The sequence below is a fragment of the Pangasianodon hypophthalmus genome, chromosome 15 (genome assembly GCF_027358585.1).
Source record: "Pangasianodon hypophthalmus isolate fPanHyp1 chromosome 15, fPanHyp1.pri, whole genome shotgun sequence".
Lineage (NCBI taxonomy): Eukaryota > Metazoa > Chordata > Actinopteri > Siluriformes > Pangasiidae > Pangasianodon > Pangasianodon hypophthalmus.
The window spans coordinates 9,391,824-9,411,803 of NC_069724.1; the positions used below are offsets into that span (position 1 = coordinate 9,391,824).

At 37.8% G+C, this 19,980-nt stretch overlaps 1 protein-coding gene across 2 annotated transcripts in view; it reads left to right on the forward strand.

Annotated features, from left to right (window-relative positions):
- Positions 1–19,980, forward strand: part of nectin1a (nectin cell adhesion molecule 1a) — a 35,048-nt gene that overhangs the window by 1,818 nt on the left and 13,250 nt on the right. For both annotated transcript variants that reach the window (XM_034310969.2, XM_026938896.3), the window contains exons 2-4: positions 16,821–17,192; positions 18,131–18,430; positions 18,596–18,713. In XM_034310969.2, coding sequence (XP_034166860.1) covers positions 16,821–17,192; positions 18,131–18,430; positions 18,596–18,713 — 790 coding nt within the window. The remainder of the gene's footprint in view (positions 1–16,820; positions 17,193–18,130; positions 18,431–18,595; positions 18,714–19,980) is intronic.

Below are 19,980 nucleotides of genomic sequence, written 5' to 3' on the forward strand. Positions count from 1 at the left end.
TTAGCAGAAGCCAGTTTTGTGTTCGTTCGCTTGATATAGTTGAGTGGGTTTATGTTAGGTATCTGTGAGATATTGTTCTTACCATGAGTGCTGTATTTTTAAGCCACAAATTCTCATTGAAGGGTAATGCATTCTAGAAACAAATACATTATGCATGTAGATGCTTAGGCTGGTGAATGAGCCCCAAGTGTGAAAATGTAATTACTTATAGCAGGTTTGGAGGTGACTCATATTTTTGACAAGACTTGTCTTGGCTTATAAAACTTTTTTTTTTTTTTTTTTTTTAAATGAAACCCTCAATGAATTAATCATTCACACATAAGCTACTTTCACAATTCTAATGAGAAAAAAATTATAAAAGTTCAGAAGAAGCACATTAATAAAAAAAAAGTATAATTTTCCCCCCTGCACTAAGATAATCAGCTCATTATTTCTTCTCTTTGTCTTGGATTAAATTATGACATGTTTGTTTTACTTCCCTCATCGATTCATGCTGCAGTTTACAGGCTCCTTCCAAGTCCCATAAGATTACATTCCGTCTTCTCTGAATCATACTAATGAGACTTAAAATAAGCATGCCACAATTCCCAACGGAACGTTTCAGGAAATCAGAAAAAAGTCAGATTAATCTCAGGGATGCAGAATGATACAGCTTGATGATGTGAGGATTTATTGATATGAAACACTGGAATGGTATTTCAATATATCAAAACTGGCAATCAGAGGAGGAGTTGCACATTTTAACTCTCAGGTTTCTTCCTAATGTTTACAGGCCATTTTTCTTGTTGTGTCACTTTTGGCTTAGGGGTCTACATCTGGATTTCTGTGCTTTGTGTGCTATATAACCAACTTGAAATTAAATGGTATTGCCAATGCCGCAAGTCCTTCAGATTATTACTACATGATTTACATATTCCTGACATACAGTACCTAACTATGAAATCGTTTTTATTACACTAGAGCCTGGATGACTTCTCAAAAGTTGATTTCGAAATGTTTATATTAATTTCTATATTGATTAATGTTCTCTAACAGCAACTCTGGCAGTAGATCTGGCTATAAGGCAAATCACAGCTTAATGTGAATACACTTGTTCTAATACATTATTGTTTCTATAGTAACAGCTAATTCACAGGGACTTGCTAATGACAATAATATAAGCTTAATAATAAATGTACTGTTATTTAACAACAAAAAACGTACAATTGTTTATATAGTGAAGTTTTCTTTAACATTTATGGATGGAGTCTCCAGTGTCAGTGCTTTCTAACAGTTAGAGGTAAAGCGGTAACTTCAAGTTTTCTGAGATGTGTCGCTAACGCTTTTATTTGTGTGCACACTTCCATGCTAGATGACTTGAGAGAGAAATGCAGTGCAACCTCAGAAAACTCCTAATTTGATGGTTAGAGTTATGTGATAGGAAATTGACATATGCCAGGGTAGTCCTGGGTTTGAGCCGTAGCGTCCTGCGCTCTTTGGAGGGGAAGCGCTATAACCAACCAAGACAAGGAGGCGTCTTTACTTACATGTCAGTCATGGTGTCTGTCAATTCAGAAAGCTCTGTCTCTAACATTAAGGTGTTCTAGCCTATTCAGTGTGTCTGAATGTGTTTTCAGGGGGTGTGTCTTTCAGAGGAATGCTAAAAGAAGGGGCTTGTTTGAATCGAAAGCTTTAAAACAGCTAATATTACAGACTATAACTTGAAGACAATTTGTATTTACATGCAAGATCCACACTGTGTCAGTCAGCATATCACTGTGATGTAGAGATATTACCTCAGTGGAGTGCGTGGATAAAATTAGTCAAACCCGACACCAAGTTTGGTTATCACGGGTCCAATACAAACACACACAATATGGTGCACCCCTTTTATCATGTTCTTAACACTTAATTATCTAGGTCTGTATTTATGCCATTCTCACATCCTGTTCTTGGAAATATCACTGTGGTGCCCCATTTTCAGCACTTGTTGATGCTGATGGCCTGAATGCTTTTCCATGGTGCATCTAATGTTTTGGAAATTGCTTTGTACTCCTCTCCTGATCAATACCTTTTGACAATGAGATTCCGTACATGATTTGTAAGCTCTTTGCAGACCATGGCTTCAGCAGTCGGACGAAACCAAGAAGATGTCAAGAAAATCCTACAGAAACAGCTGATCTTTATTTAGGGTTAATCAGAATCACTTCAGTGATGACAGGTGTATGATAATTACTTTTGAACATGTGTTTGATTGTGATTGGTTCATTCTGAACCCAGTCGCATGTGTCATGAATTTTTTACATTACAAAAGCCTGCAATTTTAACAGGGGTGTGTTGTCCTGTCACTTAAAGAATTCAGATGAAGTGAAAGGAAAGAAAATGAAAGCACTCTGTGAGCATTTAAGATTTTATTAACTAATGACACCTCTGTTAATGGCTAATTATTTCTTATTGGTCCCGGTATAATATTGACACTATCAAAAAACATACCGAAAATTCGCCACCTTAATACAGTGTAATTGGATATTCTGCTTTTCCAAAAACTGAATAATAACATAAATTTGCACTATTTGCACTGAAGCATAAGGTTATAAGGTTTTTTGCTCTGTTTGTGAAGACAGATAAAGGTATATTTCAGCATCAGCCCCTTCGAAATTATTATAATACCTGTGAACTAATTCTGATTATTTTTTATGAATTATGCAACAGGCTCAGGGCTTAATGCCAAAGAGGAAAAACCCCCTTTTCACAGTTATATGAAAGCCTGGCAGATAATCCTCTCAATATATTCAAATGCACATCCTGCGCATCCTTGCTTCACAGGGAATTTGTGTGTATGTGTTTATTTCTGGTGTCCAGCATCATCTGACTGTACAGAGGATAATCCTGACCCACTTTTCGCCCTCTGGGTCTCATCAATCCCTCTTTAGCCTCTACTGAGCACGCTCCGACCATCTGTTACACTCTGGACCGTTGCCATGGTGATACTGTACGACTTCTCCACACAGACACAAGGCAGCAGGTCACAGGCCATGTAGGAAAGACCTGGTCTTGACCGTGGGTCATACTACTCATAAGCTATAAGCAGCACGTGGCAGTCTGAGCTACAGTGATCAGGAGCAGTGATTATGAAGACAGGGTAATCACAGAACACTGCAACAGCCAACTGCCCCCCAAGCCCTGAGGGCTCGGTAGTGACAGATTACAAACATCCAATCATGATGTTGTCTTATCACAGACTGGGAAGAGCTGTCGGAGCAAAATCATCCTTCTTCATGTCATGTAAACAGCTTCGGTCCAGATAAAATCATAGATTGGAGGGATGTTATGGCATGCAATGACAGTAACACTGTCATGTGTGACTAACCCTGCCTAATAGTATTAGTCAGTGAGATAGCAGCTCCTACAGCTTCCTGGCACATTGTATTAAGTATAATGTCTGGCTTAAGGCTGCCTTCTGTAATAGAGCTCAGCTGTACTTAGAAACCCAATAACATTCTCAGTGTAATTACAGATAATATAATCTAATATCTGGCTGCTTAGATATTATATTCAACTATATAATTTATTCCATTATTATTTAATATTTTTATACTACAACACTGTTGAATTCTCAATTCTGATTAGTCAGTTTGTCAGTTAATTTTCAGTAACAACAGCGCTGACAAGAATGCAAAGCAAATCACAGAATTATATTAATTTTGAACAATCCTGCCCATTCCTATCTGCTATTTTGTTGTCCTATCAAGCTAAGTATTACTTTCCCACAGATTTCCCCTTGGGGTTCAATAAAGTGCATCTATCTATCTATCTATCTATCTGTCTATCTATCTAAGGATGGCTCTGTTGACAGACATAAGCTTCCATGCTGCGTGCTCTCAGTTACAGAATCAACAATTCCATGTGAGCTATGTCAGCCAGCAGGTCGTCCACATAAGTGCATTTTATGTAATGGTATATAATTTAATAGTGTAATATGGTCCAGAGCACATTTATGCACTGAGTTATTTATTATCATAGTGAATAATGTAGCATAGAAAAGCATTGAAGCTGGAAATGTAATTTGTAGTCTGCGTATGGCAGTTAACTGATGTTGTTTACCAGTAGTTAACTACACTAATAAAATAGCCCAAAAATAGTGATGTCCTGCAACAGTTTTTGCTTTACTGATTCTGATTCTGAATTACCAGACCATGCTGATGTGTAAGAAATGAAACACGGCCAAGGTCATACTGGGGCATGATACCTTTTCCGGATTTTGTTTACTAAACCCAGGGGAATATGAATACAATATGAGGGGACGGTGACCTTTGCAGGCCTTCGGTCCACCTGAACATGACTCAGTTGCTAAATATGGGCTTCTCTTTCTTTGGCTCAATAACCACAATATTTTTTATGTGACCTCTGAGATATTTTAATATATAATATTTGCTGTGTTTAATGAAGCCTGTGAAGGTAAGCATGTTGAAATGTTGTTTTGTTTTCTGTTAATTATCTCAAAGGATTCTGGGACTGTGTGCAGTTTGTGGATGCACTTAAACTTAAACAAGAAAGAGACTAGAGTACCATTGTGTTACCTCAATAATATTTAGGCACTATGTGTCAAGATTTAAATGGAAACCTCTGCTGGGAATAAAAATCTAACTCCATGCTGTAGAAGGTGCAGGTTTATTGTGAAGTGGCATCAGGGTTTAATCCTGAGCTCCATTACCTCTGACTGACAGAATAATAAAAATGGGGTGTTTATATATATGTATGTATAGCGAAATGCCTGAGCACACTCTGCTCTGGACACCTCCTGTTTCTGTAAAACCACCCAAGCGTGGTGGTTTTGACACTTCATGCTGTGACAAGGCTCAAGGATCTGCTTTCAAATAAATGTAACTGTCTTTAGTCCTCACTGGAAGTCATCCAACTTTACTGCTATGAAAGTAGTGATCTTACTTGGACTTTTTCTTAGTGTTCACTGCTCAAAAACTTCCCTTAGATTCTTTAATCACAAGAAACAGGATTAACCAATCAGAATCATGCACCATACTAGTAACCAGCGTTTTAAACTCTGAACATAGGTGACAAAGTGATGAAGTACCTGAGGCTTACTTCAGGAGGAGAAAATAAAACAGCATCGATCGGAGATGAGATGAGATGTCATTTCTATAACATCCTATTACCTGCATGTGATTTTAATAATTTTCAGTAGAACTGTCATAAATGTATTTCATTTCTTAGGCCTATTTATATGAATGTTATTTTAATAAGTTGACAAGTTTGGTTAGGCGGCATCGCCCAAAATGCATGAGCATGTCACACTTATCAATTTAATCATCCAGGGATTTCATTTAGCATATTTCCTCAGCCTTCCCTGAAATTAATTTCTGTCTATGTCATTGAAGTACACTGTGTACACTAAAATACATTAAAAGCTTTTACAGGTGATGGAAGACGTGTGAGCTTACATTTTTACTAGCATGGGAAAAGACCTGCTATATTGAGGAGGTTAAACAATAGCATCCTGTATCCTGCACACATCCTTCTTTTTGTTTCTGACACTGTTGTAACAGCTCGAATATCCAGCTGATATGAAAACTATTGAAGCTCCAGGACATGGATGATATCAGATGACACCTTTTTTTTTTTTTTTTTTTAAAGACTGATCAGCAGCTGCTTGCGGAATGAACATATCACGTTCCCGAGTGGCTGAAAAGGAATGCGAGTTGAATATCCTGGCTTTCGGTTTGCTCGCTACATTTCGTGAACTTGCACTGACCCCAGGTCTGTGGAGATGTTTTCCATGTTATGGAAATACACAGCGCACAAAGTGAAATCTGAAGTCTGAAAAATGAATTGACTCATGCAGTACATTGCGAAATCCATTACTGTATATCATCCATCTATAATCACTGTTGCCCCATAAATTCTGCTTTATCCATCCCCTCGTGACTCTTCAATGTAAGAAATATATACAGTTCGGAGTGCTAGCATTTGATCTTGTTTAAACCCCCAGCAGGGATATTCTTAATCAGAACCAGAGAAAGTCCTACATCTGGATCACATTTTTTGTACTTACCAGTGATGAGAAGAGGTTCTTGGCACATGATTCTCCATACAGAAATAACACAGCCACATTGTTCCTGTGCTAGTCAATTTCTATCTTATTTAAAGGAATGGCTCAGAGAAAAATCAAATACACAATTTTCAGCCAAGACTATTTGATATCTGAAGTTAGCTTCTTTAGTTTTGCACTAGAGCAACAAAACTAATGTAGCTAACATATAATAGAAGTAATACTGCCCTAACGCATTACATATCTACAGATGGGTGACAAATTAAAGGGAAAACCAACATAAAATGTCTTAGCAAGGTGTTGGACCACCACAAGCTACTAGATCAGCTTCAGTGCACTTTAGCATCAATTCTACATCTAAAAGATATTTCCTCAGTTGATGTTTTGATGATGGTGATGGAGAGCGCTGTCTAGTACGTTTGCCTCGCACCTCCAAGGTTGGGGGTTTGATTCCCGCTTCTGCCCTGTGTGCGTGGCGCTTGCATGTTCTCCCTGTGCTTCGGGGGGTAGAAAGACTTGCGTTGTAGGCTGATTGGCATTTCTAAATTGTCTGTAGTGTGTGAATATGTGTGTGATTGTGCCCTGCGATGAGTTGGCACCCTGCCCAGGGTGTCCCTTACCTTGTGCCCCAAGTCCCCTGGGATAGGCTCCAGGCTCCCCGTGATCCCATGTAGGATAAGTGGTGCAGAAAACTGATGGATGGGATGAGTGTGAAGGCCATAGCGTATGATTTACATCATTTTTATCCTCATCAAACCACACAGTGAACCCTCGTGTCCTATGGATGGGGGGAGAATCATCCTGGAAGAGACTACTGCCATGAGAAATGTAGGAGAAATGGGGAAAGTGGACTCAATCTATGCCAGCAAAATGAATAAATAAATGCAATGCATGGAATAACAGAATGGCCACAGAATGACCACTTTTTCCTTTAATTTGTCATCTGTCTGTTTCTCAAATCACATCAAGTTCTTGAGTGATGGCCACGAGGTAAAATCAGTGGCCTTAGATTGCCTAATATGATGTGCAAATGAATAAAGCACCTCTATGACTCAATGATGAGGAGCAAACCAGAAAAAGTTCTGGTAGTGTCAAAAATCTTACTTTTGTAACGTGTATATTGCTAAGACATAAGAGCAATATTGCATCTCGGGACTATCGTGAGAGAATCTATAGTATAATCCAACATGCAGCACACGTGATCATAGCTGGTATCACATAGTCTGCCACAGAATCTGACAAGGATTTTATCACCATTATTTCCTATAGTGTGAAACACAATAAACTTTGAAGCGGCTGTTATTGCACAGTGTAAAGCATCCTTCACTAAGTCTTACGGATGTGGTTTAGGACACAGTGTGACTTACTGTAATCTATAAACATGAAGACAATTTCACTTCCACCATCTTGGACAACTGGAATCACTTTTTTCCTCAATACTTTTTAGTATAATTTTGCAGAAGACAACAAAAGGCAGAGTTGTTTGAATTCACAAGAACAGACACACAACCAAACTAAGAAGCAAACACATTAATTACATTTGGGATTGGGGAAAATTGCGTCAATTTGATTTTCCGCTGAACCATTTCCTTGACATAATAAACTCTTGGCTTATTTTTCAGTTATTCAACCTAATGCATATTATTCAGAAACTATGGTGAAAGTAATACAAAAGGTGTGCACATGAGAGTAAGGATTGTACATCTGGCCTCATTTGCTGACAGGTCCAGAGATTTTAAAGGGAGAAAAGCAGCTTTAACAGGAATGAATAGACTTTGAATCATTTTAGACTTTTCAAAGACTTCCATTAAGACCAAGTAATAATCTAATAATCAATTCCCAAAGTCTACATTTTATAAAATATTACTGAGATTTTCTCCTACAAAAAAAAACCCTGCATGAGCAGTAGAATGAATATAATTCCAGTGGCATTGGATTTTGGTTAATTTATTCTGTTGACTCATAGCCATGAGTATGTATCTAAAGAGTGAATGCTACAGAAGGAATAAAACATGACAGGTGTTATAGGAAAGTATTCAATGACATGAAGCAGAGTTACTGTTACTGCCTCAAATTTAATTAATCATTTGTCAATACCAGAATGTCGTGATGTGTTTTATTCCCCTTATACCACAACAATTTGCCAACGTTAACAAGTTTTTTTGTTCAATAAAGAACACGTCAAATATTTCATCCTTTTATAGTTACATTTAATGTTGTGGCATGTCCATGAAACAAATTAATTCCTGTTATCACTTACCTTATAGCAGCTATAAGCATTTGTTTCCTCACCAGCCTCTCATTTATCTCTCTTGTGAAGTTAAAAGACAAAGCTGCAACTTGACATGTTACAGAGAAATCATAAAGCGCAAACCCCTCGCAAACTTAAACTTACAGGTGAAACTTACACTGAAATTGAAGACGCCTTACAAAAATGCTAAATAAATGTTTTCTTACAGAAAACTTCACTATATCAGCAATTACACACAACCACTATAGTCCATGGGAATTAGCTGTTACTATAGAAACAATAACATTATTAAAATTTAGCACTTTAATATAAACCCGTGATTAGAATTACAGCCGTCACTATTGTCCGAGCTGCCGTCACAGAAAATAAATCCATATTTTCTGATCAAGTGCAGTTGAGAATTCCATAGCAATGTGTTATAAATATAAGTAGCTAACTTGAAAAGCATGTGTTTTCCAACTGAAATATGTGCTATGTCACAAAAAGATGATGAGACAGAGACCTGAGACAGAAACACAGCACCGAGTTCTGAGGATCCTCTAGCGATAAAAGTTCGCCTGTCATCTCCTGCTGCCACTGATTTTATCAACCTCACATTTAAAAATAGCCGCTGTACAATGTAATAGAGAGGTTTTTGGTTAACACTGCCAGCTTTGCTTTATTCCGAACATTTATCACATTTTCATTTATTCATCTGGCAGACAGCTTCCAAGTGGGGGAGATTCCAATCCAAGCACAGAGCTGAGCAGTTAAGGATCTTGCGCAATGGCCCAGCAGTGGCTTTTTTCAGTGCAGGGATTTGAACTGAACTTTCTGGCAATGGGTTCACAACCTGAACTGCTGAGCTAGCATGGAGAAGATACAAGTATGTATGAGTGTGTGTTAGGGGTGTAACACAATATATCTGTTTCTGTATCTGTAGTCGGATTTAAACCCAAAGTGGGCATATCGTACACTGGAAGCTTGTTTGTTTGTTTGTTTTTCAACTATGCTCCTGGAAACACTATAAAACACAAAAATCCAGAGGAGGTTAATGCTAAAAGGACACTAAACTACACTTCCCATCAGCCCCAGCACGTCACATGGCACTGATCACACAATCTTGTTTCCCGTTTCACTCTGATTTGCACCATTGTTTAAGTTTTGGTTTCCGTGTACCTAATTCTTCTGTTGATGTCATGTCTGTTTGTTTCTTTGCCTGCTATAGTCTTGCCCTTACCCTGTATGTCTTGTTGTTTTGAGTTACTCACTCGGCTCTGAGAATCCCTGACGTTAGCATGATGTGAAAATTCTCGCTCTGACAGTTCCTCAACCTCAGCTACATCACTCCAGTTCATAACTGGTCTTATCTAGAGATTTGCACCAGACCGTTTTTATTTATTTTCTAAGCAATATAGTTGGTCCTATTTTGCCAGTATAAACAAACTAGAAGCCTAATTTAAACCACTGCCACCCTGACCAGGCAGTTACTAAGGATGCTGTAAATGCATCATGCAGCACTGTGCATTCATCTAAAACGAATGTGGGCACTGTTCGTCTCGCAAGCTTCACATCTCATCACTCCCGCTCTCATGACTTTTTGTTGCATGCTGTGGGTTCCCACTCTCAATTCACACCTCAAGTCTCAACCAGATGCAGTGTGAACCTTTCTGGCAAGCTTTTTTCTGGAAAGAATAGGAAGCCTCTTATTTGTATCTGTGTTTGGTTTTGTTTATCATTATCTGTTCATTCTCCAGGTTCTCCTCAGTCACAAAATCATATTATTATCAGCTTTGATTAATAGGAACAGTTGTTTCTGCTGTAATCTATTCCTAATTGTTTCTGTGGAAAAAAATCCTCCACTAAATAAATAATGAAGGCAACAGTGCAAAACAGTAGTAACCCTCCATTTGATCTTATTAAAAGCACTAAAGGCTCTTGCACCTGTTTAGCAGATCGTGATAGTCCATTTTTAACACTGAAATACGATTTGCAGCGGCGGAATGCATTATCACCTCTAAATTGGGACATGGGAGTTGAGCGGTGTTCCTGTCATTTTCTTTTATTATGTAATATATCCAGTCTTTGTCTGGACTCGTCCTATAATGTGGAGAGGTGCGTGTCTTTATGTTTGACATAAAAGATAAACTGAGAGGTTCAGACACAGAGCACGCTCCTGCTTCCAAGACAGCCTTCACTTCTCATTAGCCCACGTCTTCAGGACCGTGACATCCGTCTTACAAAGCACAGTCTTGCCTAGACCCTGCTAGACCATCAAGACTAACCGTCTGGCAAAATTAAAGCTTCCTCTTGAAAATTAGATCAGGGCTTTATTTTTCCAAAATGTTTACACATGGAATTATTGAGTTTGGTTCCTTTCAAAAATCAAATGCCACAGTTCATTGTGCTTTTAATTTGTAAGCTGGTTCATAGTTTTCAATCATTTTATTTCAATTAATTTATTATCTAATGATATTCATGTTTGTAAGGGTTTTTGGAAAATTAAATATTAAATCAGTCTACTAGGACTTAGCCAACAAAACATTTTTATGATAAAAGAAAGAAAAGTCAAATAAAAGAGGATAATGGTAGAATCAGAATTATATAGGAAATAAAACTGTATTAGAAATTCAGCAGGGAATATTGGGTAAAACAGACAGCCTCCCAGGCTGAGAAAAAAAGGAACTGTCTTTATAAAATACACAAATAAACCACATCTCCTGCCATCCACTCAACAAATAAGCTACATCTTACATATATTTCTAATTTATATTTTTTATAAATATATTCATTGTAATCTGACATTAATTGCCTCCTTGCTGACTGACTAAATGACTAAGAGGTCACGTTGTACCTTAAGTAAACCTAAAACACTAAAGCCATGATAACTTTTAAGAACATACTGTACATCCTTAGACCCAGACACTGAAGGCGCCTCTGGTTGATAAGAGACACATTTCTGTCAACCCAGGCCTCTTAAATGCTTTAACAGTACAAAATGGATATTTCTCTAAAAATACAAATTACATTTTAGAGTTAAGGAGAGAAATTCAGCACTCAATGAAACACTTTTATCAGTGTCGAAATGTTGGCTCAGTGGGTGAGCATGTGTCTGACACGCTGTTATTTTATCTGTGTTATTACACGTCACAGACCAGTGGTTGTCTTTAGTGGGTCGTGAGCAGGGACAGAGTGGGTCGCAGGTGTGGTGTGCTTCTTCATCAAACTTTTTATTACTTTTAGATTACAGATCTTTGAGCAGTAGACTTTCATTTTTAAAGCCATCCATCATTTCCCTCTTACAGCTTGTGTCTGAGATCTGTCATGAATAGCCTTGGAATAAACAATAATGCATAGACCTACTGTCTAGGTGTTATTTTAAATTAACCAGAAAAACACTAATTTGCCACAATGGGGACTCAGAAGCAGAAAGGGGATCCATGTGCACAAGTTTAATTTCACTTCCAGTTTCAAAATATATACAGAATCCAAGAATCAAGGTCAGAAAAACAGGAAAAAGGGTCAAAAATATCATCAAGATGTGCAGCAGAAAATCAGAGGGCAATTCAAAAGAAAAATACAAAAAAAAAAAAACCACAAGCTGATATCAAAATGGAGACAGTGCAGAAATAAAAGTCTCAACAGATAATAAAATACACAACAGAATTTATTGGCAAGGCTTCGCAATAACTGAAAGTTACATATTATATATTATATTATATCGTGTTTATATTGTGTCAAACCAGGAAGTGAGATGGAATGGAAATGTCCTGAGTCTCACTTACCCAGTCTTTTGTGGCTTTTTTTTTTCTTCAAAACTCATTTATTCATCTTCAGTAACTGCTTTGTCATGGTCACAGTGGATCCAAAGGCTGGAAATACTGGATAGAAAGGTGGGAATACACACTAGATGGGGTGCCAGTCCATCATGGAGCACCATGTAAACACATCCACACCTAGGGGCAATTTAGTAATTTTTGGTAGCTGGGAAGAAACCAAAGATCCCAGAGGAAACCCACACAGACATGAGAAGAAACTTTGCACAGACAGTAACTTGAGCTCAGGATCGGGGGCCCTGGAAGAAATGTTGGGCTTGAGGCAAGAGCAGTTGAGAACCACTATCAGAAAGCATATAGTAATTTTAGTAAACACCACTGGTTTATTTATTTCAACCATGCATATTAAGAATAATTACATTTTAGAGACTGGCTTTTAAAGTGTAAGCTTTTATTATTTTTCAGATTATATGTAATGACTTACTAGAGATGGAAGTGTAACATCACAGTAACGACTGAGTATATAGTGTACTGTACATATATTTAAATCCTGCATTCTGGTAGGACGCTGTGGTTGCTCTGGGGGCCTAAGCTATTGTTTATACTACTAACAGATAGAATATGAGATAGAGGCCCTGCTCTCTCAGTTGAAACTAAAAGAAAAAATATGCAATGGATAAAGTGCAGTTAGATTTTTGAGTTCTTTGAGGAGAGGAAACACCCAGAAGCCGTTCGGTTTGGTGGTCAGGAGTCTGTATAGTCATCCAGTGAGAAGGGAATAAAATATGAGATGTGCTCAGAGGTTATTTAGCCATCAGGGTACCCAGTGCTGCCATGAGCTGGAGGAGCACAGCAACACACAACTGCTCTAACACACATGATTAATACTGACTGGCTAAATATAACCAGGAGGTGTTGCTACAATGTGAAAGTTCAAACCAAAAAAAGCATCATGTTATAAGGAACGCCTTGTGTTTTTCCTCCTTCCTGTCCCTGCTCAGCTCCCAGCCTCAGCTGTGTGCACTCATGAGGCTTTCTTGCTCCTGCCTAAAGTAATTGTTCCTTTGTGAATAAAAATATTTGTTTGAATCTCAACAAATCTTAAAGGAAGAGTTTGGCCAAAAATGAAATTTAAACAATATTCCCTTTACTCCAAATGTAGTCTATCAGCCAAGACATCAGCCAAGTTTGGCAGCTGAAGTTTTTCCTTTTGTACTTTTGCACTGGAGCCACAAAGCCAATTATGCTAACAAATAAGGCACACAGCACTAGTTTACAATCATTCAAACCACATTTAACTGTTAAATGCACAAGTGGATTCGCAAAGTCAAACAAATCCCCTTTGAGATGGGTGCCTTCAGTTTTCATGAAGTAAAGCCCACATCTATGACATCACCTTGCTTTTCTTGTTAGCATAATTTGCCAGTGCCACACTAGCATGTAGCATGGCCACCTCAGGAGTAAGACAGGAACAAGCAAGTTTAGCTAGCTAACACAAGCGCGAAAAACATCACCACAAAGAAAAAACAGGTGAGCAAAAATCGCAAACATAACAATATTCACTATTTGGAGGCATAACATTGAATTTCTTCAGTTCATTTTTAGCTACCATTAGCTAATGATATTGAATTCTTAACACCTGCGTACTTAAGGTGAGTAGGCGTATGAGAAGTAGGCTAATGTTAGGTTAGCTATGACTTTTGTAGCTTACTAGACAACAAACATTTCTTAGATGTGTGTTTTTTTATGTCCGATGGGGATTCTACTCAGTTTTCTATGGATGTGGATTAGTATTTTGCTCCAGCCTAGATTGCCACACCAGTAAAATCATTGTGTCTAACCTGGCCACACCACTGTAAAAGGTCTGACTACGGCCATGAAGTCTGACTACGGCCATTTGAAACAACTGAAACAAGGCGTTTCGGAAAGAGGGAAGAATATATGGTTTAAATATTTCTGATATGGGTGAGTTTTTTTAATGTCTGTAATATATTTACTACTGTCAAACAAATAGTACATCTCAGACATACATCTATAATTGCTCAAAGTGATTTGTAGTAAATATGTATGAAGTTCTAAATATATATGAATGCCTTTTTTCTTGTTTTTGGCTGCTGCTGCTACACAGCTGTCAGCAGGTACACAGCTGTCGGATTTATAACTGAGTTTATAGCTGAAGGATATAATGGATTTACCCAGTGTATTTGCGGTAAAGAGGTTTTTGGTGCTAAACAAAGGTAAAATTTAATGTATAAGAAAACAACAAAACTAACTGGATCATTCTAATGGCTCTTTAAAGTTTAATCCTGATGCTGATCCTGAGAAGCTCTGAGTATGCCAGTTTCTGGCTTGCGAATATAATCTTATTATTGGTCTTTGAGTTTAGCTGCACTTTGTTTACGGACTATAAAGTGTTTATAATGTCTCAGGAATTAGTGCAGTAGCAAGCTGAGGGCAAAGGGCTGATTGTCCTTATCCATGCAATTGGACATCAGCCTGGACCTTAATATCCTTACTGAGTGCTGTAATCTGCTGCTATAGCCAATGCACTGAGGTCTACGTTCATCAGCGCTTTTCCGTATTTGTGTTCACTTAATAATAGCCATCGACCCTGCTAAGGCAAACCCGCACCCACACTGTCTACTCTAATGTAGGGCAGTCTCTCTCTAAATGCCTGCATCCTTTAACTGCTCATTTATTTAGTAGCCCTCATGTTAATCCCCCCTTTTTTTTTTTAAAAAAAAAAAAAAAAAGGCCCTGTATCGCCAAGAGATTTAATATTATTAAAGGTCTGTCCTGTATATCAAATAATCTGGAGATTTATTTAAGGATATTATTTGGATGTAGATGTTGAAGGCTGTGTTCATTTGAATTTTTTTTTTTCATTTTTTCCTCCTCAAATCACTATGATGTCCAGTCACCTAATTCTATTACCTGAGTGACATTTGAATTATTCAAATGAAATTACTATTCTTCCCTGATGCTTAAGCTTTATATTGTGACAAGGAACTCTTTTCTGTCCATGAAAACACCTATATAATCGTACCCTGTATTAAAAGCATGTACAGGTGAGTAAGGAATAAAACACTTGGGGATGTGCGGTTGTAGGAAAATAATCAATGATGGGGTGGTGTTTTTCTATATTAACAGCACATTCCCAAGTGTTTTATTCCCCTTCTACCTCGGCAATTTAGAGTGGTTGTATGTTTGTAAGGGTTTATATGGAATTATAACCAGCAGATGTACTGAATATATTTCGGAATTGATTCAAACAGGGTCAAGGTCAATCAAATTAAATGTCTGAAACAGTATTTCTCTCTGTTAAAGTATATTTTAAGGGTATTTCAGGCATACAGATTAGTAACAAGAAGGACTAGACTTGTTGGAGATGGAAGCATCCCTGTCGAAGCCATTGGTGTCGAGTTCTACTTGTTCATTTTTTAGGAGCAGAAAAGAAAGAAGTTTAAAACTGGATTAGTTTTTGTCATGTCTGTGTTTTTTTTTCTGCAAACCAGGGATACTCTTTAACTTGATCTCATTTGCGACATTATATATATAAATTATTTTATGACTGTATTATTCTGTGTTGTGTGTCAGTGAATTGATTGAGTCATAACTTTATTTATGCCAGTAATTGTAATAATATGGGACCATTTTAAGACCTTAGTGAAAGCACTATTTGGGGAAAAAAATGTAAAACTGCTTTAAAAATGTATATTGTATAAATAATGTATAATATTTTGTAAATACTACAATACAAGTGGCAATGATTGTCATGATGTTGCACTTTTCAAGCTGTGTCTAGCGTTTGGAACAGGATATTTTCAGTTTAGGCATTGAGCTGATTTTGCCGTGCAGACCTGGCAACCCTGATGTGGATCATTAAGTTGCTGGAAGTTGTGGAACTTTCTCCATCATGATTTCTCTGTATGTCAGTAGTGATCTGTCTTACCACTATTCATCAAACCCCTGGCTTACATAATTTTTGGGAAATTATGGTGTTGTCCTTATTTCTGTGTGTATGCTCATGAAAAAAATAAGATGAGAATCATTTTTGACAGATGACCTCCACTCTACAAACGCTGCAAGTCACAAAAAAAGAAATGCTGAGTTGAAATAAAAAGGCTTTCGTTCAGTTTGTCAGCCCTTAAGGCAGAGAAATTGTGCATGGCATACTGACTTAACATTTCCAACTCCAAAAAGATTTTTAATTCAAAAGAAAGAAAGAAGGAAAGAGCAATCTAATGTTATGGTTACATAAGAGACTGTTCTGCAATACAATACAGCCTTGTTTTCAGTTACATGTTGAGTTGGCCACCATGTTTCAATCCTTTACTTATCCAAGATTGGCAAAATACAAACACTGGAAAAATACAAACACATATGTAAACCACTGAGCCAGTGCTGAACTGCAGCTTACTTTCAGTGTCTTGCTGCAACCAGAGCTCTTAAACATTACTAATATTAGACACATTCTCAGGTGAATGGGTTTCTCAGCAATATCCAGGGCCTGTATATGAAGATTATAGTGGCCATCCGAGGGATAAAATGATGTTAGTATTGATAATATAATCACATATGTGTAGAAGATATAATGGATATAATGAATGACTGAAAATTTGACCATGAACCTTATGAAGCATCACATAATTGGAGACTAATAATAAATGGATTTAAAAAAAAAAACATGTTGAAAACCTGTGAAAGTAAGCATTTCATGGATGTAGGAATGTAGCAAATCTTCTTTCATCTTTATCTTATCTCTTAGGCACGAGTGGTCAGACTGTTCACACGGACAGTGACCGGTCTGGCTATGTGGGCACTCAGGTGGAGTTGCGTTGTCATTTTGCCAACAGCAAACCACCGGTGAAGATCTCCCAGGTCACCTGGCAGAAGTCTGTCAATGGCACCAAGCAGAACGTGGCCATCGCCAATCCAGCTCTGGGTGTGTCTGTGCTACCAGCTTTTAAAGACCGGGTAAGGTTTAAGAACCCAGCGGTTCGCCAAAGAGCACCTTCACTGGAGGACACGACTATCATCTTCAATAACTTGAAACTGTCTGATGAGGCCACGTACATCTGCGAATACACCACCTTTCCTGCGGGTAACAGGGAGAGCACGGTCAATCTCACCATTTACGGTATGTTAAAGCACATTCAACTATGAGAAAGATACCACGAGTTAAATTACTAAAATTACAATTGGCATCTGGGTACAGTTTATATCAGAACTGAGTTAGTCATGGAGGGAAGAGATTGCCATTATACATTTGGTATTATTTTGGGTGGGTAAGATGGACTCAGTATTATAATGATTACTTATTCGTTGTTTATGCCAACCATTAACCAGGGTAAAGTCAGATTTAATCAGAGTTAATGGAAGACCTGTGAGCTAAACACATTGGCATTTTCTTGGTAAAGAGCCAATGATTTAGTTCAGCCAAGGATACATGTCTTAGCTGGTGACCTGAGTTCATGATGTGGTGTTCAAATTTGGAACAACATACAGTTTTTTGGCTCGATTTTTCTTATTGGGGATTGCAGAGCCAAGATTCCAGTGGAAACAGTTTTTTTTTTCCTGGAAACTCTGCAGCAATCACTTTTAGAAAAACAAGTCATCTACTTGCTGTGCTTAATTCTTCAATTCCATTACATTTTATTTACATAGCACTTTTAACAATTTACATTGTCACAAAGCAGATTTATAGAAATACAGATGTAGATTTAGATCTCTAATGAGCAAGCCTGAGGCGACAGAGGGAAGGAAAAACTCTGAGGTGACATCCTATCACCTCCTAAGGAAGAAACCTTGATAGGACCCAGGCTCAAAAGGGAACTCATTTTTTGTGGAACTTTGTGACACCGGATAGTGGGATTATAAATCATTACAGTATAAAGGTGTCGAAGAGTAAAGTCAAACAGTACTAAGTGTGTCGAAAGGATGTTCAATATGAGTAGATTGTGAATGAGTCTTGGAGTGAGCACAGGACAGTCTTTAGGATTACAGCAGCAGTTCTTAGGTACAAATCTACACTATTCAGGTGAAATTAATGAAAGTTGCATCATTTCTATCCCGCAGCTCGACCGATGGTCCAGATGAGTCTGTCCACACCCACCATAGTGGCAGGATCAAAAGATATGAAAATGACCGTAGCAACGTGTGTCTCAGCCAACGGGAAGCCCCCTGCTGTGATCACATGGGACACTGAGTTAGATGGTGAAGCAAACACTGAGGAGATAAGGAACACTGATGGGACGATAACAGTGCGCAGTGACTACATCATGACACCCAGTCGAGAAGCACATGAGCAGCGACTTACCTGCATCTCCACCTACAATAATGATCAGCAAACAGACAACGTTATTCTCAACGTACAGTGTAAGCAGACATTCTGCATTTCCCTGAGGAACAAAAATAAAAAAATATTCATATAAGCTTTAAGACCATGTACCTCCACACACATATATTTGTCAAGTTTTACAACATATATTTTATTAGAAAAATGCTCTGATAATGTGTCTGTGTTGTGTCTCTGATGCACAGACGAGCCAGAGGTGAGCATTGAGGGCTTTGATGGAAACTGGTATATAAATCGCGAGAATGTTCAGCTAACTTGCTTGGCCGATGCGAATCCAGCCGTTTCTTCATTTCAGTGGAGATAGTAAGTATGAAGCACTGCTAGACAGATCGCTGGAAACAGTACAACAATATGGGAACATATGCAGTTGAGTGCAAAAGTTTGCATGCCCTTGGGACGAAATAAAGGTGTTGGGTTTCAGAGATGGGGCTTTGTTATTACAGGTAACAAAGTAGTCAAGCTGTGTATATTAAGATATCTATAGTAAAAAGAAAAAAAAACAGTTTTATGTTTTCAAAAATGTGCATCTCCTTTTGTGCCCCAGCCTCTTTGTGTATCCTTGGATCCGTTTTTGGACCCTCTCAGTTGTAATTCTTCCTGACATCTCAGTTCTAACTCTGCCAAACTGCTTGGCTATTGATTTTTCTTACAATATTTGCTCTGCTTTCTTCAGATTAGGCCTGGAGACTGAGAAAGTCATGCTGAAATGTATTTCTTTTGGTTCTTTTCAGTATTTTTCTATACATTTTTCTCATGTTATGAGTTGTTGCCTTCCGTCCTCTTGTTGCCCAGAAATCATGGGGGATGCAAACTTTTGCACTCAATTGTACACTATGGAAGGGTTAATTCCACACTGGCTTCTTCTTAAGCATTAAATTCAGCCTCAACTTAATAAAATGTGTTGTTAAGGTTGAATTGTGGGGAAAAGTGGGATAAGTGACAAAAGTGTGATAAGAGCGAAAAAAAAAATTTCTAATATGCAAATAAAGACTATGAAACACCAAAAGGTGTGAAACATGTACAGGCTTCAGTGTGTTCACAGATTTTGAGGAACTGAAATGTAGGGGGGGAAAATGGAAGTGTTCTTTGATTTAAGTGACTTAAAAGATTTGTTCTGTTTTCAAAATTGTTTTATATGACAGTGCTGTTAAATTCTCAACTCTGGATTAATGTCCTATAACAGCAGCTCTGACAGAAGTTCTGGCTTGTTCTAATATGTTATCATTTCTGTAGTAACAAATCATTCACATGGAATTGCAGGCTAATAATAAATGGATTACAAACATGTTGTAATTTAACAAGGAAAAATGTACAGCCTAACTGTTGATATGATGAAGCTTTCCATAATGAGAGATTTATTTAACATTCATGGAAGCAGTCTCCAGCTTTAGCCCTTTTTAATAGTCAGTCAGTTTGCTGCCACAGAGGACTCAGAGAGTTTTCTGGACAGAGGACTTAGCATTTTGCGGTTTCTTGGTAACATGACAAGTTGCATTTTTTGACTTATTAACTTGAAGATAGAGAAAAAACAGAGGCTGGTGAGGGAATGACTTTATATTTGTTATAATGT